The 27,015-nt window shown below is 46.4% G+C and overlaps 1 protein-coding gene across 4 annotated transcripts in view; it reads left to right on the forward strand.

Moving 5' to 3' along the window:
* The window catches only part of prkcz (protein kinase C, zeta), a 140,707-nt gene that overhangs the window by 37,413 nt on the left and 76,279 nt on the right, over positions 1–27,015 (forward strand). The window contains exon 1 of one of the 4 annotated variants that reach the window (XM_064297748.1): positions 2,472–2,770. The exons of the other annotated variants lie outside the window; for them this stretch is intronic. Coding sequence (XP_064153818.1) covers positions 2,749–2,770 — 22 coding nt within the window. The 5' untranslated portion in view covers positions 2,472–2,748. Of the gene's footprint in view, positions 1–2,471; positions 2,771–27,015 lie in introns of those variants that run through there. 4 annotated transcript variants of the gene reach the window in all.

The following is a 27,015-nucleotide window of genomic DNA, read 5'->3' on the forward strand; positions in this document are numbered from 1 at the left end:
CTGATATCTTACATTTGTACTGTATGGGGAGGGAGGAGTGAGATATCATTTTCCCTGTGCGGAATAAGGAGACATTTCTCACTTGAGGTTTTTTTTTTTTTTTTTTTTTTTTTTTTACCGCAAGCCTTATTTATAGAAGGGGGATGACTAGGTGCCGTTTGAAAATGGTGCTGTGTGCCGTTTCTCGCTCTTGGTTCTTTCTGAAAAGCGTTGACAGTCGGCTTCTGTGTCGTTATTGCACGCACATTAGAAAAGTATTCTTAAAGAATGTCTAAATATTTAAAACCGCTCACACCTAATGCTTACATCTTCTGTACTGCTCTACTCGTCTGATTGTTTCTCCAGAAGGAGGCTTATATTTGAATCCGCGCACTGATGGACTGACAGATGAAATCAGCAGGGTCCGATTTGCTGAAAGTGTGGACATCTGGCTACTGAAACCGAACCATTTGTGGAAAAATGAAGAGTTGAAAGGCAATGAGTAAAATATGTGTGTAGGAATAATTATGTTAAAATCTATTTAGGACTGAAATTATGGAACCACTTAAGAGAATGTTTTCAGTAACATTACAGTATGTTTTAGGCATTTAGCAGATGCTCTTATCCAAAGCAACTTATACAGATTTTATTTTATTTATTTATTTTTTTTGTACAACTTATGCAGCTGGAAATTTACTGAAGCAGTTCAGGTTAAGTACCTTGCTCAAGGGTACAACAGCAGTGCCCCAGCTGGGAATCAAACCTGCAACCCCCTAACCATTATGCTACACTGCCACTGACCGAGATTGACTGGAACAAAATCCAGAGCACAATGGCAGACTGCCGTAATGAATTTGAGAACCGCTGCTCTTAGAAGGTAGATATTGAACCAGCAGGGGAAAAATCATTTGTAGAAAATAACAGAATTTAAAAAACATTATTGTAAATATATTTCAGACTTGAATGGGGGGCTGTAAGTGAGAGTAGATTCCTGTTTATTAGCTGCAGAGATGCGCTTCGCTGCACTTACAGATGATTTTTATCTAGAGATGCACTTTTCCAAAGCTCATCCACGCAAAAAGAACGGTGACAGAAATTTTGTGCGAGTGTGCACAGTCATCAAAACCTCGTCTTCTAACGAACCTGCCAACACGCAACTTTAATTCCCACACTGGGGGGGTGGTTGTTCTCAGGGATCGGTTTGTTACTTCACGCATTTAAAAGCACCCCCTCTTTGCCGTGATAATGCTCCATTATTTCTGCAGGGATTTATTTATATATTTATTTATATATATATATTTTTTTTTTGGGCCAGCTGTTCCTTTGAGTTGGTGGAAGCTCGCAGATACGCTTCTGATGGAAGCTTGGGGAGAGCATCCTGAGCACTGAGCGCTGAAGGGTTCCTACCCCTCTGTTCCCCTCCCCCTCCCCCCTCCAGTGTGCATCCCATAGCCCCCCCCCCCCCCCCTCTGCTATCTGCCTGTGTGGTTAAAGCCTGGGAGTGTGGAGGGAGGCTGAGTGGAGTGAGGGAGAGGGAGGGGGAGAGGGAGGGAGGGAGGGAGAGAGAGAGAGAGCGCGAGCGAGAGGTTGCAGTCCGCTTCTTCATCCGCTCCACGTTTTGGACTGCGCCTCAGCCCTTATCCCCTGGCTCTCGAGGGACACCGCAACACCCGTGCCTGGCTACATGAGGCAGGGATGACATAGAACGAGAGAAAGAGAGAGAATAAGAGAGAGACAGAGAGAGAGAGAGCGAGAGAGAGAGAGAAGAGGAGGAGGAGGGGAGGGGGACCACTCTACCATAAAATATCTGCTCTTAATGTTGAAGTCACTGCCTCCTTTTGTCCCGGACACCCCATCAGTATTCAGGAAGCGGGCAGGAGAGCAGGGGAAAGGGGCGCGAGGAGAGCGAATTAAAAGCCCGAAGCAGAGGAGGAGAAGAGAGGAAGCCGCCGAGCCGTGGCAGCCCGGTGCTGTGGGGAGAGGCTGGCAGGAGATAAAAAAAATAATTAAATAAACGGGAGGAGAAGAGAAACCGCGGACAGGAAGGGGAGGGGGGGGGGAGAGAGATGTACGCCTCCTAGCCGGCGCCACGCAAAGCCAGCCAGGATAATGTGCTGAAGGAGGCAGGAAGGGGAGGAAAAGAAAAAAAAGAAAAGAAAAAGAAGGAAGGAAAGAAAGAAACGAGGGGAAGGACACCGGTGAGGAATACGTCTCGCTACATGCTAATAGATTTTTACGGCTGTGTCATCTGCAGGATTTGGGTGACATGTCACATGTGGCTCTGTGGAGAGTTCACCGTGCCACTGTTGTGTGTATTGCATGTCTGTGTGTGTGTGTGTGTGTGTGTGTGCGTGTGTTGTCACAGAAAACGGTCGGGAATATGCATGGCTTTTAAACTGGTCCTCCTGACGTTGGTCTTTCTGTCCTTACGCCCCCCCCCTCCCCCCAATCCCCACCCCCCTCTTCTCATTTTGGTTTCCTTTCCTGCTGCATCCCCCCTCTCTCTCTCTCTCCCAGCGTTGCCTGCCTGTCACGCTCTCGTTATCCAAAAAAGCTCTGAACCTGTTAGCGCGTGCTGCAATCTGTATATGTGTCTGCCAGGAGAATCTGCAAAGTAGCTGCCCTGCCTACCTGGCTGCGTTAGTCAGTGGCGCTGGAGAGGAGAGAGGAAAGCTGTCGTCTCTCTGTCCTCCTAAAGCTCCAGGCGTAATAGTAAGAGCGGTTAACGTATAGCTAGAACGCTCACTGGCTCCTTCAGGGGAGGACGATATGCATCCTAAAAAGAGCGAGGGTACGTGTGACATTTATCTTTTATCTTTAACCGCGGACGCTGCCCCGGTTTGCGAATGCGTCCAGCCAGGTAGCTGGGATGTGTGCGCGTGTCGCCTGGCGTTGCAAGCGAGGTTTTCAAGCCTTGCGAACGAGCGGCTAATTTTTTTCTGCATGAGCCGGGGTATCGTTGGCTTTCGTCAGTGTATTTTTAGCGATGAAAATAAACAGAAAAGACTCTCCTTTTGAGTGCTGCCGGCGAACAGCGTACAGCGACATATCTGTTATTACAATCCGTATTGTTCCGCATCTCAGAGGAGGTGGCCAACATAGACGCTGCATGCATAATTCACCGGCAACGGATATAATTAATGAGGCCCGTGTAATAACGAGACTTGTTTCTCCACGGTTACTCTCAGTAATGTGGTTGGTGTGGCACGCGCTGGGGGAAAAATGTTTATTTTCCAGCTAGGGGGGCGCGTTGTGTCATTGGCAGATGTTGGAGACACAAGGCTTTCCTTTCACTGATTATCGAGGTTATTTTTGCAGGAAAGCAGTCAGCGCAACAAAGGACAATTGTTCATTATCCCTCCCCCTGTAAAAAAAAAGGGGACACTTCATTGTGAATCTCTCATAATGTATCTTTTCCCTTCTCTCCTCCTCTACACTCATCTGCCTTCAATGTCACTGGGAGTCACTTGCGTGAGTGTGTGTGTGTATGTGCGGGGGGCGGGGGGCGGGGGGCAGGTGGTGCCCCCTTTTTTCGTGATGGTCCCGTGGTTAAAGGCACTGGCCAGGGCCATTGGTTTGTGAACGGCCTATGGAATCTCACTGACGACAGGTGTTTGATGAAGCACTTTCGGTCTGATGTTTTCACGGGCTGTAGCAGGCAGTGCAGGAAATCCTGTGTTGAAGCGCATATTTCAGACGGGCCAGTAATATCGACCATAACGCCGGTTTTTGTCTTTGGTAATAGTATCAGTCCAGTAGCCGTAGCAGTCCATGTCTTCAGTGGTATTTACCTGAAATCTATCGAGCTAAACGCCTGATATGAATGAGGCTTTCTGTAGACTAGTGATGCAGTGTGTCATTGGGTTTCCTGGAATTAACGCTAGCTGTAGCATTTTTTGTTGAAACATTACAGCGTTTATTGTATCAATAAAGTATTTTTTGTGTCCGTTTGAATGTAGATTGGGAATGTTTTGTAGTCCTTTCCAACAATGTAAATAAAGAAAAAAAAAATCATTCTTAACGTGTAGATTCTACTTTCAAGAGCTCTTTTATTCTTGTTCTAAGGAATGTTTACTTTGACAATGTGCATCAAAATGAGATCAGATTTTTTTACGGTTAGTTAATTTAATCAATTATGTCTCTCATCAAATGGCTTACAGCATGGAGACAGTATGCTTTACAGCTCCCAGGACCTGCCCGCTGTAGTAACTGCTTTGCACTTAAGACAAACTGCCTTGTTATTTAATGCTCTTATAAAAAATATAAAAAAAACTTTTATGATACCCAGACAGTGATGAAGCCCTTTATTACAGAAAAGAGATGAGGTACTGTATCACTTCTGAGTTAATGATGTGGAATGTATTTTTACTTTTACTTGAATATTGAGAGAGTCTTCTTTCAGTGTACCTTTGAACTTTTCTATAATGGTTTCTGTAAATAATAAGCTGTATAAATGTCTTGCATTTATATTCGAGGATATTGTTTTGTTAATGAAGTGCTGGCTAAAATAGCATGCATTGGAAAAATAGACAAATGTTACCTCATCAATAAATTTGCCGTAATTTTTGAACGTCTTACGAAGACTGACAAATAGCCTAATACCTAGAGTTGTACCGATCTCCAGTTTCTCCTGGCTCCGCCCACTTCCGTATTCTCGATAGTTCAAAAACGTAAGAGCCATTACATTACATTACAGGCATTTTATCCAGAGCGACGTACAACAAAGTGTAACCATAACCAGGAACAAGTATGACGAAACCCCTAGAGAGAAGAGCCGTGGTGTAATGCTGTGACGTGACTGAGCTTGTGCGGTTACTCACTGCAAAGACGAGCCAAAACTTCGGACTCTTGATTCGCATCTGAATATTTTGTGCGTGAAATCCAACCGAAATACCCAATTTTTTTTTTAAAGATCAGGCCTTTTGTTGTATTTGTTATATACAGCTCCATTTTTTAGGTCAAGAAGTGTGATTTTAGTCTGTGTGTCTGTGCAGCTCTAGAGATGCTGTTGGGTACCTCAAATCTGAAGCTCATGGTGTTCCTCCAAAGTGACAGTGAAGTGTAAGAGCAGCGGAACAATGGAAGTAAATCCAGGGTCTGTGCGCTACGCCTCACATAGACCTCAGGCGAAGAGCTACTGGCAGTGCATGTTGAAGTCAAACCCCCCTCTGTTTAGAGCCATTTCATTGTGGAGCTGAGGATGGGAGTACATTCTGGCTTAATGCTTGACTTTAGTGAGATCAGTCTTGATTGTTTAGCTCACATTGATTGTTTAACTGGCCTTAAACTTTTAAGAACAAGGAGAACGCTGGTGGTGCATTCTGTGTAGCTGTGACTAAGTAGCAATGGCTGTCACTGTGTCTTTTCCCTGATGTCTATTTAAGTAGACTGCCTTTTTTTTTTAGATAATTGATTAGTCCTTTAAAGACGTAGCCCTTGGCCTTTTCCACAGTGATGTGACGAGCTTTGAGTGTTTTAGTGCTTCAGTGCAGTGCTTTGGGAGAAATAAGGTACACCTGCTGGGATTGGGAGTTAGGTGCCATTTTAAGATGCTGGCTCTCGGTGTTGGTTTCCTCTAAATTCATATGAAAAAGACTCTCGACACACGGCGAAACTGAGTGGGTAGAAATCCAGCATGAATCCCCTCCCTCTGTGTGAGATGGGTTTACTTGCGGAGGTTTAAAAAAAAAAAAAAAATTTTTTAAAAGCGATCGCGATTCGTTTAGAATTTTGCAGAACCGGTGACAGACAAGATGACATCAGCTAGTGGAAGTTGAGAATGTTTGCCAAAATAAAAAATGGTGGGGGTCTGCACCCCGGAACCCGGTTACATAATGAGTGAGCCGGACCAGACCCACTGGGGAAAAGACTGAGGTGATATGGTCCAGTACCACTTCCAAGATTCCTAACAGATGAGGAGGGTGATACTGTAGTCCCGTCAAGAGTGACGCAAAGGTCAATCAAGGGGGAATACTTGCCTGGCCCAGTACTGTATCTCAGTTGTAGCCAAGCTGAGCTGTAATATGCAGTCACACACAGTGCATGTGTTAGGTGAACCGTCAGCATTCAACAGCACAATCTACCATGGTACCATGGACGGAGTGTAGCACAGTCGGTAAGGAACTGGGGCTTGACCGAACCAGGTTCAATCGGGTAGCGGACAGACCTTGGGACCTGAGCAAGGTCAGTACACTTAATTGCTTCAGTAATGATACTGTAGTGCATAAATGGAACAATGTAACATGCTATAGTATGTATCGCTCGGGATAAGTAGCTGTATGCTAAAATGCCTGTAATGTAATGTAATGTAATGGTATAGACGGCACGCAGAGGTCAAAGTTAACAGTTGTGAGATTGTTACGTATGTATAGAGGTTCCTTTGTCTTTAGCATTTAGAGTATTTGACCCTCACTTTGGATTTATGGGTTACGGTGTAAAAGGGTTTAAGAACAGGGCAACGTGTTTTTCTTTTAGAACGTTGTGTGAGCACTCTGTGAATGATGTCATGTTAAAGGTTAACGTCCTGAGTCCAGATTTATTTATCATTTGTTGAATGATAAATCAATGTAGTATAGTTTCAGCATAGTACAATATATGATTCTTGAATTGAAGACCAGCGACTCATTTCCCCTACAGGGGACAAAAATGATTTTGCGGGTCTTAGGAGGTTGTGGTAGTATTTGTGATATCAACGTCCATGTTTAAAAACGGTCAGTTTCCTTGTATTTTATTCATGCCACTAATTCCAGTGTGGTAGTCAGGATGTTCCAGTGTCGGCAGGACTTGTCTGTACCACAGCCTCCAGTGATATAGATACTGCACTCAACTTTCTAGCGTTTGTAATTTAGTGCTCTGTCAGGGGAGCTTCGTGAAATGTATTTATTATCAGCAAAAAATTCCCCCTTCATGATCATCACGAAGGATATTTCTCTGCACAAATCAGCGGTGATGCCTTAATGGCACTGCCGCCGTCCCTCTCAGCGAGAGAGAGAGAGAGAGAGAGAGAGAGAGAGAGAGCGTGTGCCGGGGAGTTCTGTCTCTCGGCTCGGAGCTCATCTCAAACCCAATCGCGAATCGCCCGGGTGGAATGAGCGGTTGGGTTGCCTTTATAAACCCCCCCCCCCGCCCCCCCACGCTGTGGGGGAGTCCTGTGGGACGAACGGGCCCGATCTGGATCAGGAGCGCCGACGGCCTACGGCGGGAGTGGGCGCGCGTGTGCCCGTCTTAAAATAGACGTGCGGACGTGGAGGCCGCTCCATGCCTACCGCACGCAGCTGAGAGACGGGAGCTCTCTGTACCATCGTGCCATTGTTCAGTACTCGGGCCGAGGCGAGGCAGAGACATCCGAGGTATTTAACATGCGCAGCAAATTGCTTTCTATAATAAAACCTGTTTTGCTCGCACCTTGGTTTTTTTTTTTTTCCTCTTATCCTCCACACGCCATATGGGCTCTACACCGAACCGCACCGTGTCATATTTTTACACCATGGCACTGACTGACCTAGCATGTTAATGGGCATCATCCGCCTCCCTGTTGGGTGCAGAGGGCAGCCCCCCCCTCCCCCCAACATTTCAGGAAAGAATTAGAGGTTATCCTTTCTTAATTTTTTTTCTGGTTGTAATTAATAACATTGGAGAAATAAAGTTAAAGATTCAAAACCCAAGAATTACTGGCAGTATTGCGGTCTGTGAAGTGCCGATAAATAATTCAAAAATGAATTATCCCAAAAAGGTCATACTGCATATTAATGGATTCCTGAATTTTAGAGAGCAGGGTGCGTTTTGTTTTACGTTTTATAATGAAATGCGGACACAACGGCAGCTTGTTTAACCCCAGTTAACGGCTATGCTGGTGCTCACCAAGGGACTTTTCTGAAAAGATTTGTGTAAAATCCTATTGTAAAACATTCATTTTTATGGTTGGATTACCTGTGGGAAAACAAAGAGGGAGGAGAGGGACCTGTAAAAAAAAAGAAAACTGTATTCATCTCTTGCATGTTTTTTTTTTTTTGATCAAGAATCAGGTGTTCAGTCTGCTAGCTACATAAGGAACACTGCAAAGTGCTTTATGTAAGTGACGTACGCGTCTGTGCTTGACGATGGGGGAATGGCCAGTCGTAATTGTAAGGCGAACCATAGAACTCCATGTCTGCTGTGTGCTCACCCTATAGTCGCATAAATGAAGCCATATACTTGTCAAGGTCATTCATGAAAGAAAACGCTACAGAGACCGTACAATTATTATTATTATTATTTTCAAGCAAGAAGAGTTCTTTTGTGGGGATCCAGCGTTAAAAGGGAGAAATCGTATATCGAATGTCCTTTTTCGTGCCTGAGTGCTGCAATGGCTTTGAAGACGCCCCCGTTTGCAACTGAAAAAGATTTGAAAGCTTTCCATCTCCGTGCCCTTACCCCCTGTGCCCGCAGTCAGACAGCCGGCAGCAGTGGATCGCTCCTTAGGTGCCTCTGTAATTAATACTGGGGAGCTCCGAGGCAAGCCAGGGCCTTGTCAACACGTACCTTTAGCGGCTGCCCGTAGATCGCCGTGGCGCCAAATCCTCGGGCCTCCTCCTCCATCAAAGCCAGGATTCGGCATCCTCAACCGCACCACTGTCATGCAGCTCCGCACAGCGGCGTGGTACATCAGGGCTTCGCTCTCGGCCCTTTTTAAAAGGAGGACGGAGTGTAGCACAGTGGGTAAGGAACTGGGCTTGTAACCGAAAGGTCGCAGGTTCGATTCCCGGGTAAGGACACTGCCGTTGTACCCTTGAGCAAGGTACTTAAACCTGCATTGCTTCAGCATATATCCAGCTGTATAAATGGATACAATGTAAAATGCTATGTAAGTCGCTCTGGATAAGAGCGTCTGCTAAATGCCTGTAATGTAATGTGAAAGGAAAAGAAAGGGAGAGGGTGAAGGAAGGAGAGGAAGTGTGAAAGAGAGTGGAAGGTGGTGTGAAAGACAGCTAGAGAGAGAGGGAGAGAGAGAGAGAGAGAGAGCAGAGTAAGATCCTTCGCAAGGACTAAATGATGAGAACCTGGCCATTGACACACAAGGCTGTAGGAAACCCTGGCACCCATTTTAAAGGAAAAGAAAGGGAGAGGGTGAAGGAAGGAGTGCAAGCGTGAAAGAGAGTGGAAGGTGGTGTGAAATACAGCTGGAGAGAGGGAGAGGGAGAGGGTGAGAGAAAGAGCGAGAGAGCAGAGTAAGATCCTTCACGGAGACTGAATGATGAGAACCTGGTCATTGACATACAAGGCCGTAGGAAACCCAGGCACCATTAAGGAGTTCATGTGCAGACTGTGAGACTGCTGAGGTTGAGACAGAGAGGCATTTCCTCCTGGACTGCGGGGAGAAAATCAGGCCTTATTTTAGGAAAAGAGGCCTCAAAATTGTATCTCTTTCTGACAGTGGAAAAATGTACAGAATTTACTGGGTGAAGGACACGCCATCCCATTAGATGCTACAGTTTTAGCAGCGCCATGGCATGCCTCAGCAGAATGAAACACAGTAACCACACTGGTCGGTGCATTTTATAATTGCTATTAGAGTTAGTTCAGATTCACTGTGCAAAGATCTATTGTTTTTGCTTTCCTGGAGTGTAGCTGACTAATTATTTGTTGTATGTCATTTTTGTGGTCTTTGGCAACACTCTCTAATGTCAATGTCAATAAAGCATCTGCAAATTGAAGAGACAGAGAGGGCGGAAGCGAGAGTTAGTCTGCTGCGGTTCCATGGCAACAGTAGAATAGGCTGCTATGAGAGAAAAGGTTTGGTTTTCTTCTTTTTTTCGCCATTTTCTTTTTTTACGGGGCCATTTAGATTTACTTCGCCCCTACCTAGTTCCAGCAGAATTAGTTTGTGTGAGATTTTTTACCCATGAGCTGTCAGTTAATTACGTTACATTACATTACATGTTCATAGTCCGCTGCTCTATCTGCCACACCAAACAGATATGAGGAATTGACTCTGTCATGCGAATACCCCGTGTGTGGAAATATCACCTGGTTTCTGCTTCTGTGGTCCTGATTGGCCACACGTGCACTGCAGAGCGGAGCTGAGCGAAATGTAATTCTGTGGCTACCTATTTTTTTTTTCTTCTTCAGTGATATAAATGTCTGCAGCGAGAGTTTGAGCGTTCATGAAATGCAAATCTCTTCCCGGTAATGTACCGTGCAGATTCGCCATCCTGTGACAGCCGCGGTCACAGTGGCGTAGCTCCGCCCCTTGTTCTCGCTCCACGTGTGAGTGACAGGAGAGGAGCCTCAGTAATTCTGTGCAGCAGTACTGGCTATGATTGCTTTGGCTGGAAATATCCCCCATGTTCTTGCCTCTCAGGAGTTTTTTTACAGAAGGCTTCCACGACTCGTTGAAGCGTGAAATCGTACTTCGAACTGACTTGACGGGACTTTATTTGTTTTCGTGAGCCGGGGGAGGTCCCGTTTCACCTATTGACGTTTCTGTGGGCCGTTCTCCTCGGTCATCAGCCAATGGCTTCTTCCGAAAACAGACTCAGGGCTAATAGCCAATCAGCCGCCAGTGATCTGTAACCCTCCTAAGTCAGGCTGAGGCTGGAACAGTAACACCGAGTGCATAGGCTGCTGTGTGTTCACTCTGAGAGTCGGGTGGACGTGCAGAGTTCTTTTACACATTCGCTTCTGTGGCGTCTGTTAGAGAGGTGTCCTCTTGTTCCTCACGTGGCATCATCTATCGGTACCTTTCAGATTAGACAGTGCTGCGTCACGTCCAGTTCTCATGGAGACCCTGGATGGGGACAGCTGTTGTCTTCATCAACTCTTTTGTCTGAATGGTGTGATCATTTATCCCAGTTCATTCCTCTTATTGTGCACCCCTTCCCCGCTTCCCCTACAGTTCAATAATGAATCCATCATCCCTGCAGATGAAGCCCCCTTGTCCATGAGGGGCAGGTGTGGGTCCTAGGACGAGCACCACTGTGCTAGCCCGTGTTAGGATGGGCGACGGCCCCCCCCTTTTTACATTAGGAGAGACCCATCGCCCCGTTTAATGGACTCTGGCCTTTGCGGCATAAATAATGTGATTTTAACGACGGTTGAAGCCGCACGCCGCCGTGCCGGGTAATCTCAGCGAATAACATACGCACCGTTCAAATTTGATTCAGTTGGAAAGAAGCCGATTTCCTCAACCCCCCCGCGAAAATCTTTTTGTGTCGACTGGATTTGCTCCTTTCATTACCTTAATTGTTTCAGCGAGATCAATATTCCCTTTGCCTTACGTTCCGTGTGAGGGTGAGGGAGGGTGGTGGTGATTTATGGACAAAATAACTCCCCCAGCAAAACAGTCGCTTTGTCATACTTTACTAGGGGGAGGGGACGAAGCGTCTCGAGATGTTGACTCAGATCCCAAAAGCGGGAACGCCTGAAGCGGTTTTCACCGAGGCAATTTTGCGTATTATGCGGGGGGGAAGAAAATTAGCCGCCCCTCTGATTTAATGTTGAGCCCATTGTAAATTCATAACTCAGATGACGGCTGCCTTTGTAGCCATTGCCTCGCAGAGTATCAGGGCTTTGTCCCAGAGTTAAGCTTTGGAGATGACCACGGGAGGCTTTGAACTGGCACGATCGATGCGTGATTATAAAACGAGCCGCTTCAGTCCCGGATGCCGATTGGCCGAGACTGCGTTCTACGGCGATTGCGATTCCGTTACTGTAACGGTTATTCAGACAGCCTGTGTGCAAACAGTATCCGCCTGCATAACAAACCCTTATCTACAATATTATTTATTTTATAATATTATTGGTATCATCAATTCATTGTTTTTATATGCTTTCGTATGTAACTTCTCTACTTTGCGTTTGCTGTGACTCGCATCGTGCCTGACAGCGCCCCTGTAGTCGTGACTGCGCTCACGATGCAGCACGGCCTCGAGCGCCATATACAGCTTCATTATTCTCCCTGCTGCCCAGCCCAGGTGAGGCCAGAACAAACTCAGCCCCTGACACTCAGCCACTCCAGGCCCACGCCAGCCTGCTGCAGCTCTCAGCTCTTCTGCTGCACAGCCATGGGAAATCATTACGGTTGAATTCAAATTCTGGGTGTTGCCAAATTTATGGATGAATAAACCCATCTTTTTGGATAGCCCTCTTTTATGATAATTACACTTTTTTAAAGTCACAACACAAAGGGTAGGGTTTTCATTGGTGTGTGACAGTGGCTGCACTGTAGATTTCCTTCTGCATTGCATCCTGCAGTTTTACTATTTACTATCATTCATTTCAGCATTTCAGTATTTCAGAGTGTGTCTTTGGGTCATGACTTTGCTCGGTAGTGAAGCAGGTAATAGGTGAGCTCACGGGAGGCCTGCGGGGTGCATCAGCCAATCATGAGCCAGAGGTGGGGCTCTCCACCTGTCACATGATCAGAATCACATGGCTTTTGCATTGTGACATCATCAGCATGTAATGATGTTTTGAGATATCTGTCTCCTTTTTCCCCTTTCTCTGAGCTGGCCCCAGGGCTTCAGGGAGAGAAGGAAGGTACTCTGATTAATCACGTTGTGAAGGGGGCAGGGTGAAGGGGGAGGAAGGGGCCTCCCATTGGCTGTCGTGAAGTGCATGGCGGGTGCGTGCACATGTCCATCACGCGTGAAAGGCTCAGCTGTCAGCCCCGTGAAGGCGCTGAGGTCTGACGGCTTATTTGTGTGAGCTCGTCTCTGTAGAGGGGCACGGGGGAGACGAGACGGGGGTGGGGGGGGGGGGGAATGAAGGCGTGTCTGCCCTGCACGTAGCTGCTCCCAGGCCCTGAACACTGAGAGAGCAGAGCCTCGTCTTCAGCACGTACGAGGGCACGGAATCCGACTGAAGCTCTCTGCCATGCCCTCCAATGAGACGCGCGGGACGGCGCACGCTGATTGGACCAGGACAGATATTGGTCAAGATCAAAAGAACGTGTTGGATCTGCATCCTCCTGGCAGCACCGGGAAGGCTAAATTAGTCACTGGCGTGCTGTGCGCGGTGGCCTTCCCATCCCTCAGATCTGTAGATCAGCGCCGTAATTCCTGCTGGCTGTGCTGCGTAGCCATTGGCCCGTCGCTCACCGTAGGTCAACGCTAATCGCCGCGTCACCCACTCCCGCGCCGGCGCCGTCCTGTTTCACCTTCAGCCTCGAGGAGCATCTTGGGACGCCCTTCTCCCCACCTACCTTCAAGGTTCCCCCTAGTCTCCTTGACAAGGGGGAAAAAAAAATAGAAGCCCTTCCCATTAGACTAGATTGTGCACCTGGCTCATTACATTACATTACAGTCACTTAGCAGATGCTCTTATCTGGGGCGACGTGCAGGAGAGGAGAACATCAATGTTACTCTCAGCAGTACAGCAGTGCGGTATCACCAAGCACAGACGGAGGCTCATTTATAATCAATAAGAGCAATGTTAGCCGAACGAACAACAATTTGTATCGTAACAAAAGAAGGTACAACTGGGCAGGTAACAGATGTGCTATGTAGTGAGTTATGGATAAGATTATTTTGAATGCCAGTCATGTCTGTGGGGGGTTATTTTTGTTCTGTCTCTACGTCTTGAGAAGGACACTGGTGGTCTGACAGTGTGTGTTGGGGCTGGGCAGCAGCTCAGAAGTGTGTGTGTGTGTGTGTGTGTGTGTGTGTGTGTGTCTGTGTGTGCATGATAATTCTCATCCTAGCAATTTCCTGTTAAAGTGTCTGTGTAATCAGATACCTAACCTCCCAATAAATTTTTCCATTTTTAATCTTGCATACCAATTCCCCTTTTGCCACAGAATCGTGAAAAGGCCCCATCATTGAGAAATGGCCTTATTTCCATTACCTCAAATGTTCACACTTCCAAATTCATTCCCTCGTGTACTTGTTTCTCAGTTACGGCCTCTGCCCACTTGAAAATGAAGGATTATTTCTTAATTTTAAATGCATACGGTTTTGCCGTTTGTGGTAAAAATTTGTGCGCTTGGCCTGTCTTGGCTATGACGGAGCAGAGGAAGTGACCAGAAAAGTATGAATGACTGAAATGTGATTAAAACGGTCACATAAGCCAAGGCAGAGATGTGAGTCCTCTGCCTTCTATGCAGCAGAAGACCCCCATTTTGTGTGAATCTGTTGCAGCTGCACCTGAATCTCTGGTGCTCCTTTTTTTCAGGCCAAAAATTTGCCACAAAAAAAAAGTGTGAATCGCACATTCAGGATGTCCTTGCGCATAAGAGCGCTCCGGGTGAATACGTGTTAATCACAGAAGACAGAAACGGCAGACGCACCAGCGCGAGTTCTTATTTTATTTTTTTGGTTAATTTTTTTTACTGTGCGGAAGCGCGCCTCTCTTTGATGTGGTGACAGGACGCTGAGAGGCGACGCTGCTTTGTGTTTTTTTCTCGCGCGCCGTGCCCCACATTCGCGGTCCGCTGAGAGTTCGTTCACAGAGCCGTGGTCTCTGCCGGAATGCCGAAGGCTGAATCCGTTGCCGGTGACTATCTTGTTTTAATCTAATGTCTTGTTTTGATCTGAGCTTTTCCGTCTCTCTGTATTCCCTGGCCTTGTGCTTCTGAAGTGCTGACATTGCTCCGTACGCGTGGGTTTGTGCGCGCTGGTTCCCCGAAGGGTTTGTCCTGCACCGCTACGCGTCTGATACTCGCCGTGCTATTGCCATGTTCTCCAGATACATGGCATACCTTGTGCCTTTCTGGGCCTCGTGCAGCTTTGTGGGCTTTTCGAGGCCTCTGGGATTTGTAGTTCTGGCAGACCGACTTGGAATAGCTTCCCCTTTGACCTTTATTGGAGTGTTATTTGTGTTCCTCATCTGTGGTGTCATTAGACCCATCTCTAGTCTTATTCTGTGGGGTGAGCTTAGCCTATCCGCATTCTCCTCAGTCTCAGTCTCAGTCTCAGTCTCAGTCTCAGTCTCAGTCTCAGTCTCAGTCTCAGTCTCAGTCTCAGTCTCAGTCTCAGTCTCAGTCTCAGTCTCAGTCTCAGTCTCAGTCTCAGTCTCAGTCTCAGTCTCAGTCTCAGTCTCAGTCTCAGTCTCAGTCTCAGTCACAGTGACTGTGACGTGGAAGAAATGGTGTCCTCAGTCCCTCTTGGCCCCTCTTGGCCCTCCTGCTAAATATCCCCCCGTGTCCCATTCATTCCCGCCACCCAGTTTGGTACATCAGTTTTGTGCTACAGCCCCATACACCCCCGGCACATCGAAGCAGCGCTTTTTTATGATGCCGTTACCTTTGTTTTGCTGCCCACGCAGAGCCTGTTTACATTCCTCCGAGCAGCGGCATAATTCTTCTTCTCTCTGTTTTCCTTCCTTCCTTTTTTATTCCCCCCCCACCCCACCCCCCCCACCACCATGTGAGCAGCGGGCGGCGGATGGCGGAGAATTGCCATTAAATCACCGTTTTACATAACGGTGATCTCAGCCGCGGCGTCGGATCGTTCTCTCTCTCCCACTTCCCCGAGTAAAAAAAAAAAAGCGGTCGGGAGAAAAGCGGCAGTGAAAGCCGTGATGATGGCCTCAGGTACGGAGGCGGTGCTGAAACCGCGCGCGCTCTCGCTCGCCCGCCCGCCCCAGAGCTCCACGGCGGCCGCCGCCGGGTCCCGAGCACCGGGTCGTCAGGCTGCAGCGCCCCTCGCTGTCGCCGAAAGCGCGTGGAGGCGCGGCGGGCCTGCGCGGAGGTCACCTTCGTCACGCCGCCGGCCCCTCCCCCCCCCCCGGCGCTTCCCACTAACGTCGCCGCCGTGTCGCAAAGAGAGAGGGTAGAGATTTTTTTATTTTTTTTTATTTTTGCGCGTAAGGCACATTGGCACCGCGCTGCGTTCCTGTGGTTCTGCGTGGGGAGGGCTGCACTGCGGTCTGCCCGTTGCTGTTTAGGGCCACGTTCAGTAAGCACTGGATTCGGAGAATGAAATGGAGTTTTTTTTTTTTTTTTTTTTGGTTCGCACCGCAAGCAAATGCACTGTGGCTAAAGGGCCTATCGCCTCGAGATCTCAACAGCGCTTTGCTATTCATTTATAGCCTGCAGGCGCAAAGCGTTGGGCCGTGTTGTGGTGTAGGCTGGCTGTCAGGGAACTGTGCCTGTGACCGGAGGGTTATTTCGTGCCCTTGCACCCGTTGGCTGAGCACTTAACCCAAATTGCTCTGGTAAATATTCAGCTGTACGAATGGGGGGGAATGGTTTTTAAACCCGAGCTACTCGAGTCTCCCTGAATAAGGTCAACTGATACGCGAATAAATGACGTCATGGTGCACCATCATGCGTGCAGCCTCGACTCTCACATGAGACTCTCAAGTCTCTTTCCTTCAGGGTAGCCGGGCCCAGCACCGTGAAAGGCCCTCTTTAAAACGGTGGTCATGTGACCTCGCATTGCATTGTTGTCCGAACGCTGCCCTGGTGAAGCAGGGCAGGGGGAGAAGCACTCCGGCTCTGGTAACAGCTGTGAATTAAAGAGGAGCGCGTGAGGTAGCTGGCCTCGTGTTTGTTCCGTTTGGCGGAAAGGCCGGGAGCAGGACAGGCTTGCGTGGCTCGATTTGCCTGCTTCTGTAAAAGCTCTGGCTGCCTTGGGAAAGAGTATACTGTGCCGGGTTGGGTTAAGAGCCTATGTCCTTCCGCTGTCGTTCCAGGCGAGGTTCCCTTCGCAGTCAGCACAAGGGTCGTAGCATTAAAGAGTTAGTTACCACCCCCCCTCACACACACACACACACACACACACACACACACACACACACACCACCACCGCTGCCTGTGAAACTGTGGCTTAAGTGTTGGCCCTGGCCCTGTGCTGTCATCTCCGGGACAGCACAATCGAGTCCTGTTGTCCGGGGCGATGCACAGTGGGCCTTCTCTGCCCTGGCCAGAATGATGCATTGTTGTGGTGGGGAGCCATTCTCCTGATGGGAAGTTTTTTTCGATGCGCTGTGACAGGTCCTTTTTATTGTCTTACTGCGGGACCCGTCCCCTGTCTGCTGTGGCGGTGCTGACACTGACGTTTGGGGCCAGCGCAGCAGAGAGGTGGACCGTACACGGGGGAGAAAGCTGCTTGAAAGGTCACCGCTTTCCAGAGGCTGGGGACTGTACTTACTGTAGGGTATACCGGCCATTACTGTTTTGATGTTGTAAAGCCCGTTCTCCCAGCTGTTTGGAATGTGTAAGCTAGTTCAGTGGAGGAGCAGTTTGCAGGTCTTGCCGTTACCTTTTGAGCTCTCATTTTATAATATGAAACGCAACCGATGCATGAAAAGCCAAAATGCTGCCGTTGCGATTAGCGCTGAGCCTGACAGTTTCTATTTGTCTACACATTGTACTGTAACACAATGCAAGGCTAATTTGTTAGACACAATGTGTTGGATTGCGGTAGAAATTCAGAGACCTTCAGAAAATTCAGGCTCGAGGCTGATAAAGTGGGCACAATGGTTCTGACAGACTTAACAACCTTTATCTACGCTAGCATTCAGCTGTCACAGACAACGAGGAGTATGCCGTCCCGTTTCTTATCGGAGCCGTGATTATGAACTACCGTAAGCCACATTAAACTCTGTTTAACCTTTGACCTCCCTCCCATCCTCCCTGTGGAAATTCCCTGGAGATATGGTAAAGATGGCACTAAGGAGGTTTTTTTTTCTGACTCATCCACTAATTTGGATTTGTGCTCCGCTGATGGATGCCTTCATCGCCTTTGTCATAAATCGTAAGAAGCGTGACCCCTGTGGATCCTCCGTAGCATTGAGATTTGCATGCACGTTCCACACTCCGCATTTTACCAGATTGCGCGTCCATCTGATAATCATTATTTCCCCAAAGTTAATGAAAGAAACAGGTGCTAAAAATTAGCCAGCAATTAGACCACAGCACTCTTCTGCAGTACCATTTCATTTATTCAGTGTGACATAAAAGAAAAGATAATTGTGATGAAATTAAGCATGACAAAATAAGGAACTTTTTACCCATCGTCTCTTTTTTTATGGCCTTATCTCCAAATATTGAATATTAATTTCCTCTCTGAGCGCATTGGCTGAGCTGCTGCGGAGGAGGAAAGACACACAGGTCCTGTCCTGAGGTCTGCTTGAGGAAGGAGGGACAATAAGAAAACCGGACATCAATATTGCTTGCACGCACGCACGCACGCACGTATGCAGCCTAGTTGTAGGAGCGGGAAAAAATGAATCCCGCAATTTCTGATCTTAAAATAAAACTCTCTGCTGCTTACCAGGTTGTTTGAAACTATGAAACTGTGACATTCGTTTGTCTTCCAATCAAAAAAGGAATGTTGCACGACATCTTTATGATTTTGACATGCATGCATCAGATTTTACTCAGATATGAAGAGGAAGTCTAGTAATGGATTTTATCCGCGTCTGAAATAAACAGAGAAGCAACACCTGCGATGCATTGTGATGAAATGTCCGCTCTCGTGTACGTTTCCGTGGCTCCTGTACATCTGCCGTCTTCCTGTATCTGTCAGTTTCACATTTGCGGCTGCGAGCACGGCCGGCACTTTTCCGGAAGCATCCACGGTTCACCATGCTCTTCCTGTGTTTCTGTTTCCCATACGGTGACAATCTTGTAGTTTTTTTTTCTTCTGACAATCGCAGAGGAATCACGAGCCCTCTGATGAAGAAACGGGCTAACCGCCAGAGTGACCGACCGGTACGTAAAAGGACGGCCAATGGGAACGCACGCGCCGGTCCTGCGTTCTGCTCGTGCGGTCAGGGATCTTGACGAGAATAACGAGGGCACAATGCACCACCGATTTCGCGGTGGCGCAGCGTTCTTTACGGCGTGTTCAGGAGGTTTTGCATTTTAAATTATTTTTTTGTCCTCCGCGGTAGCAAATCAGCCGACACAAATTGACGAATTCCAGGTCTGATTTGTTGTGGCCGTAGGGTATTCTCTAGGAGCTGTAAATACAAATGTCAGTTTTAGAGACCGGGCACTAGAGAGAGAGAGAGAAACGGCACTGCAGGGAGAAGCAGTGGCAGTCAGCACAGTACTGGGCTGAAAATATGACTAATCGTGGACCAGTGCACCTCCCCTCACTGTGAACCAGAGGCTGGGCGTGGGTGGGCGGCAGCAATCTGATTTATTTTTTTTTACTTTATCAACACGGAGATGAGGACAGTTTGTCACTCCTGTTACTTGGCTTCTGATTGGTCATTTTGTTCCCCTGATACCCAGGGCTTTCCTGCTTGTCTCAGGAAATCTCCTGGTGTTGCTGACGGGGACCGGCAATTTCACAGTTGGACATTAAACCTGAATGCTGTCGAGTTTGGGCACCTCTCCTGGATAGGGTTGAGAGCTTCTTAACCACTAATTACTGAGGACTAGACGGGAGCTGCCAATAAAATTAATAAAGAATATCCTCTACATCTACAGCATGTATTCTAACCACATAATCAATAGGGCGGGCATTAAGTGCACCTGCAGGGAGTGATTATGGCACGCATTCAATCGACATTCGTCCTTAACTTTGACTGAATTTCGTTTGAATCCAGGACTTTTATTGCATTAATTGGGGCAAAAATGAGAAGTGTGCACATTTATCAAATAGGTAATGGAATCTTCCTCCCAAAAATTGTTTGCTCTTCAGAGGGTCACCAATAAACTTGAAATGGAATACAGAGGTATGAAGACCAAATGATTACATGATAAAACTTTATTATGGTGCAATATTTTAGAAAGACTGCTACTTCACTAAAGGGCTTGAATAAAATTGCCCATTTCATTAGCACCAATAAAATAGGTAATGAGTTTTGTTCATGTATAATTTATATTTAATCCCCGCCAATCAATTCCTGTCCGTTGCTTTGTACTCGTCGCCGCGGTGACTCATTGAAGTCGCTCTAGTAAGTTCTCTGTAATGTTATAATTGAGGTCTGCGGCCAACTGTGAAATGCAGTTTAAAAAGTACAGGACAAATGTGACCCGTAGAACATCGGCATCGACCGATTGTGTACGAACACAAACCTGGAAGTGACTGGCATTATACATCAGTGGATGGTCTGCTTGCGTTTGTCCGAATGTAAGGGGGGTACTTTCAAACCCCCCCGAAACACAATGTATCATGGAATTTCATGGATAGTATGACTCACTTTGAGATTCAAAGCAAAGGGCTTTATATTATATATTATATAATATTATACTATATATTATATTTGCTGTTGTGCTCGTCTGGATGTCTGCTACTGAGAAGAAAGTGAAAAGCAGCCAAAATGATATCTGTGTATCTACAGTACGTGACAGTAAACTCATGAACTATGAATTGACCATGGATTTTTATTTGTGTCTCCGGTGGTTGTAATTAACATGTTGGGAATAGGAATGGTTACTCCATTGGTTTTTATTATCGAAGCCGTTTCCCTGATTTATTTTGGGATTAAAAGCGCGAGACAGTGAGATCACAGGCATGTCTCGTCTCCATGGTAATGGCTTATAGCTCCTTTAGAAATATATATATATATATATATATATATATATGCATGAGCAGTGCTGCTCGACTTGGTGATTTTCCTGTCTGGCCACTTGTGTCTGTCATCTTTGCATCAGTTTTCTGCCTGCAATCAGGCAGAAAAGCAACACTTTAATCATTTTGTGATGTCACTCATTTTCTACGCGAGAACGTCCCAGTGTGTCAGCACAGCGAATTTTCTTCAGTGTGTGTAATTTCGTTTAATCATTTTATGTAATTTCATCTCATGTTACGTAATCGTCTTCAAGGCTATTAAATCATTCTGCTGGGATTGCCATGGCAACATTTCTGTAGAAAAAAAACGAACTGATGATTTATCTGAAATGTTTGGTCTAATGTTTTTTTTTTTTTTTTTTTTTTTTTTTTTGAACCATCAAAAGACATTATACGGCTGGACGCTTTTTGAGACATGAGCTGTTGGAGTGCTCTAAGGCACTCAGACCTGCTGTGACAGTCTGAGCGATGGAGGATAACTGAGAGCCCAGGCTGTAAGATGGACTGCTTGTTCGTGACCCTCCAGGGGGGAGGACTGGCACCTCTAAGTTCTGCTGAGGATAGCTGGCTGACTGCGAGGCCTGCTGGGGGCATTACACCTGGAGGTGAGGAGGACACCCCTCCTAAATTTATGGGGCCACATATTCTCGTGAACCCCTTAATTTTCCGAGCTGCTGCAGTATGAGAGTAATTACTAACGCGGTAGATTAAATACATTCAGTAGTAGTGGGAATGTATTTAAATAGTTAATTCAACGTTTTTTGATAACAATTCAAGGTGCTTACCCTTTGATGTAAAGGGTACTGATATATCAAATCCTGGAAATATTCATATGTTTATCTTAATGATTAATCATTTTCAGTTTAGATGAAGATGCATGTAACCAGAGAGTTTAGTGGCGCTGTGTGATGTGCTGATGTCTAATGGAAGTTCGCGTAGATTTTCAATGAAAATTTCTGCGGCTGTATCTGTGTCCGTTAATCAGCATCCGGGCTCAAGCTCCTCGCTGTTTGGATCATCAGTGCCGGTGATATCCACTGGGCTGGCAGGCCCAGGACCTGGACACTGACACCGTTTCTTAGGGTTCCCTGCCTCTCTGTCAGGATGAGCCCTGCATTATTTCCTATGGTAGCACTAAATCAGGGCTTCCTAACCCTGTTCGTGGAGATCTACTGTCCTGTATGTTTCCACTCCGACCCTAACAAAACATGCCTCACTCAACAGCTGACGATTTAATTGAGCTGCTGATTAGTGGAGTCGGGTATGCTAATTTAGGATTTGAAATGAAAACCTGCAGGACAGTAGATCTACAGAAACCAGGTTGAGCCGCCCAGCACTAAATATTTTTTATGTTTCATACCTTGTGTCAGGACCATCAACGTGAGACCAGAACATGAAGATTAAAGGGGCAGGCCGCACTGAGAGGGTACTGCATGTGACACGAGATTGGGCAGATGAAACGGAAGCTGTCTAATGTCTTCTGCCTCTCTATCTCAGCCTCTTTTTTCCTGACTCAGACTCTTCTGAGTCGTCTCTCTCGCTCTCTCTCTCTCTCTCTCTCTCTCTCTCTCGTGGGAGAAGAGACGAGCCCCCAGCGGGGAGCCTGGGTACGGCCGTTGTCATAGCAACCACAGTCGGGGCGGGGCCGTTCATCGGCACAGCTTTGCAAGCGGCCTTGCCTCCCGTCTCCGGGGTTACGCCATCAATCAGTCCCTGGTGCCGACAATGTTGTTCCAATAAAAATAAAGCTGGTTTGCATGCTTATGAAAGTCAGCACAGTTTTGCGAGCCTCTACAGACACAATGGAGGACGATATATGTTTTATTGTGACACACCACCTTCCTGGCATGCTACGGCTGACACTGGCAATGCACAATGTAATCGCTTCAGCTGAATAAATGCTCAGTGTACCCCTTTTTTCTGAGTTTAAACAGTTAGCAGCTGTGTTGTGTGTCTTAGAACAGGTTATTCTCAGCCAATAGTACGTATAATAGCAGTAGGACCATTTTCATGCCAAATGGAACATTTTCAGCTTACAGTAATTGTTACCACGTAAACGGCACAAGATGCTTATGTCCAAAGTGCAGGGGTGCCAACCCTTCTTACCGCAAACTAGCCTACATTTATCAGGACTGCTAGGGAACTTATAGTAGCCACATCATTTTATAACTTTCTTTAGGAAGTGTCCATGCATGACACAGAGCTCTCTATGTCCCGTGTGCTCAAAATGCGTAGCTAGGCTGAAGGAAACAAACGTGACTGAAAATGTCTTGAGTCAGTTAGAAAAAAAAAATAAATAAAATTGCCTTGTTTATCCCTTCCTGAGCACGCATTAAAAAATGCAATTATTTTGTGACTGGAAGGAAAATTTAATTGCCTTGACTTATTTGTGGGGTGAGCCCATTACGCCTCTGAATAAATTCTTAAGTAACCGCTGATTAAAAGGAAGGTAGTGCCAGGTGCCAGGCTGATCTTTGAACACCTGTGCTGGCCTGAGACTGTTACTGTGCTGTAGACTGTGTCTGAGACTGTTACTGTGCTGTAGACTGTGTCTGAGACTGTTAGTGTCTGAGACTGTTACTGTGCTGTAGACTGTGTCTGAGACTGTTAGTGTCTGAGACTGTTACTGTGCTGTAGACTGTGTCTGAGACTGTTAGTGTCTGAGACTGTTACTGTGCTGTAGACTGTCTGAGACTGTTAGTGTGTTGCAGACTGTTACTGTGCTGTAGACTGTCTGAGACTGCTGGTGTGCTGCTGACTGTTTGTGTCTGAGACTGTTACTGTGCTGTAGACTGTGTCTGAGACTGTTAGTGTCTGAGACTGTTAGTGTGCTGCAGACTGTTACTGTGCTGTAGACTGTGTTTGAGACTGTTAGTGTCTGAGACTGCTAGTGCTGCTGACTGTTTGTGTCTGAGACTGTTACTGTGCTGTAGACTGTGTCTGAGACTGTTAGTGTCTGAGACTGTTAGTGTGCTGCAGACTGTTACTGTGCTGTAGACTGTGTTTGAGACTGTTAGTGTCTGAGACTGCTAGTGCTGCTGACTGTTTGTGTCTGAGACTGTTACTGTGCTGTAGACTGTGTCTGAGACTGTTAGTGTCTGAGACTGTTAGTGTGCTGCAGACTGTTACTGTGCTGTAGACTGTGTTTGAGACTGTTAGTGTCTGAGACTGCTAGTGTGCTGCAGACTGTTACTGTGCTGTAGACTGTGTCTGAGACTGCTAGTGTGCTGCTGACTGTTTGTGTCTGAGACTGTCAGTGTGCTGCAGACTATGTCAGAGACTGTTAGTGTGTTGCAGGTTGTTAGTGTCTGAGGCTCTTAGTGTGCTGCAGACTGTTTGTGTCTGAGACTTAGTATCTGAGGCTGTTACTGTGCTGTAGACTGTGTCTGAGACTGTTAGTGTCTGAGACTGTTACTGTGCTGTAGACTGTCTGAGACTGTCAGTGTGTTGCAGACTGGTAGTGTCTGAGGCTCTTAGTGTGCTGCAGACTGTTTGTGTCTGAGACTTAGTGTCTGAGACTGCTAGTGTGCTGCAGCCTGTTAGTGTCTGAGACTGTCAGTGTGCTGCAGACTATGTCTGAGACTGTTAGTGTGTTGCAGGTTGTTAGTGTCTGAGGCTCTTAGAGTGCTGCAGACTGTTTGTGTCTGAGACTGTCAGTGTGCTGCAGACTATGTCTGAGACTGTTAGTGTGTTGCAGGTTGTTAGTGTCTGAGGCTCTTAGAGTGCTGCAGACTGTTAGTGTCTGAGACTGTCAGTGTGCTGCAGACTATGTCTGAGACTGTTAGTGTGTTGCAGGTTGTTAGTGTCTGAGGCTCTTAGAGTGCTGCAGACTGTTAGTGTCTGAGACTGTCAGTGTGCTGCAGACTATGTCTGAGACTGTTAGTGTGTTGTAGGTTGTTAGTGTCTGAGGCTCTTAGAGTGCTGCAGACTGTTAGTGTCTGAGACTGTCAGTGTGCTGCAGACTATGTCTGAGACTGTTAGTGTGTTGCAGGTTGTTAGTGTCTGAGGCTCTTAGTGTGCTGCAGACTGTTTGTGTCTGATGCTGTTACTGTGCCACTCTGTGTGCAAACTCGGTTTCTATCTGATCCAGATGGCCTGATCAATGTTGACACCCATAATTTGTTTGACACATTTATGTAGTATAAAAATGTCTTGCGGGGATTGTGATGGTGAACAAGCGCTGTTTATATTGTATCAGATGCTGGGTCAGTTTACAAGACCAATTCAAATAACAATGAATCAGATTTCTCTGTTTTATTCTCTGAGGTTTCAGAGTTCCAGTACGTGACACACACCTTTCGACCTAAGCTATGTCAATGCAGCGTGTAAGGTCATCTCTTCTGCCACCTTTGACACTTTTATTAGCGACAGATTGTGCCCCCTGCACTGATAGTAGGCAGTCTGTTGCAATAATTCAAAGCCTTCTCAGACATCCGTAATGGCTCCAGCTTTAGAGCTGGATGCTGTAATCCAGTTCTTTTCTTTTCTTTTTTTGTAATGCCTTTTCCCCCTTTTTTTTCCCTCCCAATTTTTGATTGTCCAATCACACTCATGCCTGGCGCTCATCGCTGCAGCCTCTGCTGCTGATTGTGGAGTGCAAAGGCGAGCATCTGCTCTCTTCTCTGAGTGTCTGAAAGCTAAACGGCGTTTCTTATCGCGCCACAGTCACGCTCCGCGGACGCGAGGAGCTCAACAGGCGTTGGGCGGCAGTGTAGCGTAATGGATAGGAAGCTGGGCTTGTATCCGAAAGGTCACAGGTTCGATTCCCAGGTAGGACACTGCCGTTCTACCCTTGAGCAAGGTACTTAGACTGCATTGCTTCAGTATATATCCAGCTGTATAAACGGATACAGTGTAAATGCTGTGTAAAAGGTTGTGTAAGTCGCTCTGGATAAGAGCGCCTGCTAAATGCCTGTAATGTAATGTAATGGTCCTCTATCAAGTGCTGTCAGTTCGGCCATCTGAGGCCCTCCCTTCCATGGCTGGCGCTTGTGCTAATTGTGCATAGCCCTGCGGGGGCTGCCAGCCACAGTTAGCCCTGGCATGGTCTGGACACAGCAGCAGACAGTGGGGCCCGTCCACGCATGGAGCTATGCCTTAACTGGACAACCCGCCAAGCAGCCCTATCAAATCATCTCTGTACCTCGTGCTGTTCTCAACTACTGGTTTAAAGGCAACGATTACATTGCAGTTTATGTGCCGAAGACACTTTTAGGTGATATTTGTTTTTTTTTACGTGTTATTTCTTACAGTGCTGGAAGTATTTCATTGTGTTGAGTGCGTAGGTTTCAAGCCTTGTAGGCAAATAAAATCAAATGCGAACACACGGGCACATGTACACTAAAAAATAACAACATTTAATTCAATCACCTAACATAACTCTTGTGAGGAATCTGAAACGACAGGTTGACGTGGGGTATTTTTAATTCTGGAAAAGCTCCATTCATACATACTGTACTCCATATACGTTGGTCTGCTGCCTGTGATATTTATTTATTTTTATAGTTCAGCTGACTCATCAGCAAGTGGAGTGAAATGAACAGCTGCGTGTACTGTACGAGAGAGCCCATACCACTGCTTAATTCAAAGTGCTGGCCTTCCATCAGAAATTCATGGCTGCAGTTTGTTTTGTAAAGCATTCGATGGCTGTGGCGTAAGGTTATCCCGTGACTGATCATTACTCACAGTTATGGCTGACACCAACTCGGTTGACTGGAATATTGCAAGCCAAACATCTACCCTTTCTCCCTTCCCTGTTAATCAGCTTTTGTGTGTGTATTTGTTTCTGCAGGAACAGTTTCACGGAGCTTACATTTTCCGTGTAATTCCGGAAACCGATCTCTGTCAGTAGTTAATGGTGCTTTACGTCTGTTGTACTTATTTTATTTTATTTTTTTGGTGAATTCAAATAGGAGCAAAATTTGATTTAAAATGGATGTGCATATTTACCAGTTACAACAGCATTTTAGTGTAGTGGTAGCTCAGGAATGTGTTTTATTTGCAATCCCCCGCGTTCTAGCATGTAGTCCCTGCTTATTGCATTGTGAAATTAGAGGCTTGTAGTGCAGGTGCAATAATAAAAGTATAATTCTCTTCAATTCTGCTGAGATCACTCCAGGTCCGAGTCTTAGAATAAATTAGGCCAGATTTTCACAGAGCTTAAATCATAACCTGATATTTATAATCAAATGTAATAACAGAATGTTCATTCCTCAAGTGGCTGTTGATTCAGTAGGAGTTGTATGTATATATATATATATATTTCATTTATTTAATCACATGCTGTATCATAGGCTGTTTCCTCTGATATCGGCATGGAAACCCACTGTAAATGGAAATATGGTGATATTCACAAAGCAGTCACGGACGATGATGTGGTTGGTGACCGTGGGCAGTTACGAGGCCTTGCTAACAATAAATATAATGGCACAGTCTTTGCATGACACAATCAGAGTTAGGCTCTGATTTATTCAATATGAAAAGCAGTAATCCAATCAATATAATTCCCTATACCTTGTTTTATTGATGCGACCACCCACCAGTTTCAAGGAGCAATTACAGACCTATAGTCATTTCCAGCAGTATGGAC

This window comes from Anguilla rostrata, chromosome 11 (assembly GCF_018555375.3).
Source record: "Anguilla rostrata isolate EN2019 chromosome 11, ASM1855537v3, whole genome shotgun sequence".
Classification (NCBI taxonomy): domain Eukaryota; kingdom Metazoa; phylum Chordata; class Actinopteri; order Anguilliformes; family Anguillidae; genus Anguilla; species Anguilla rostrata.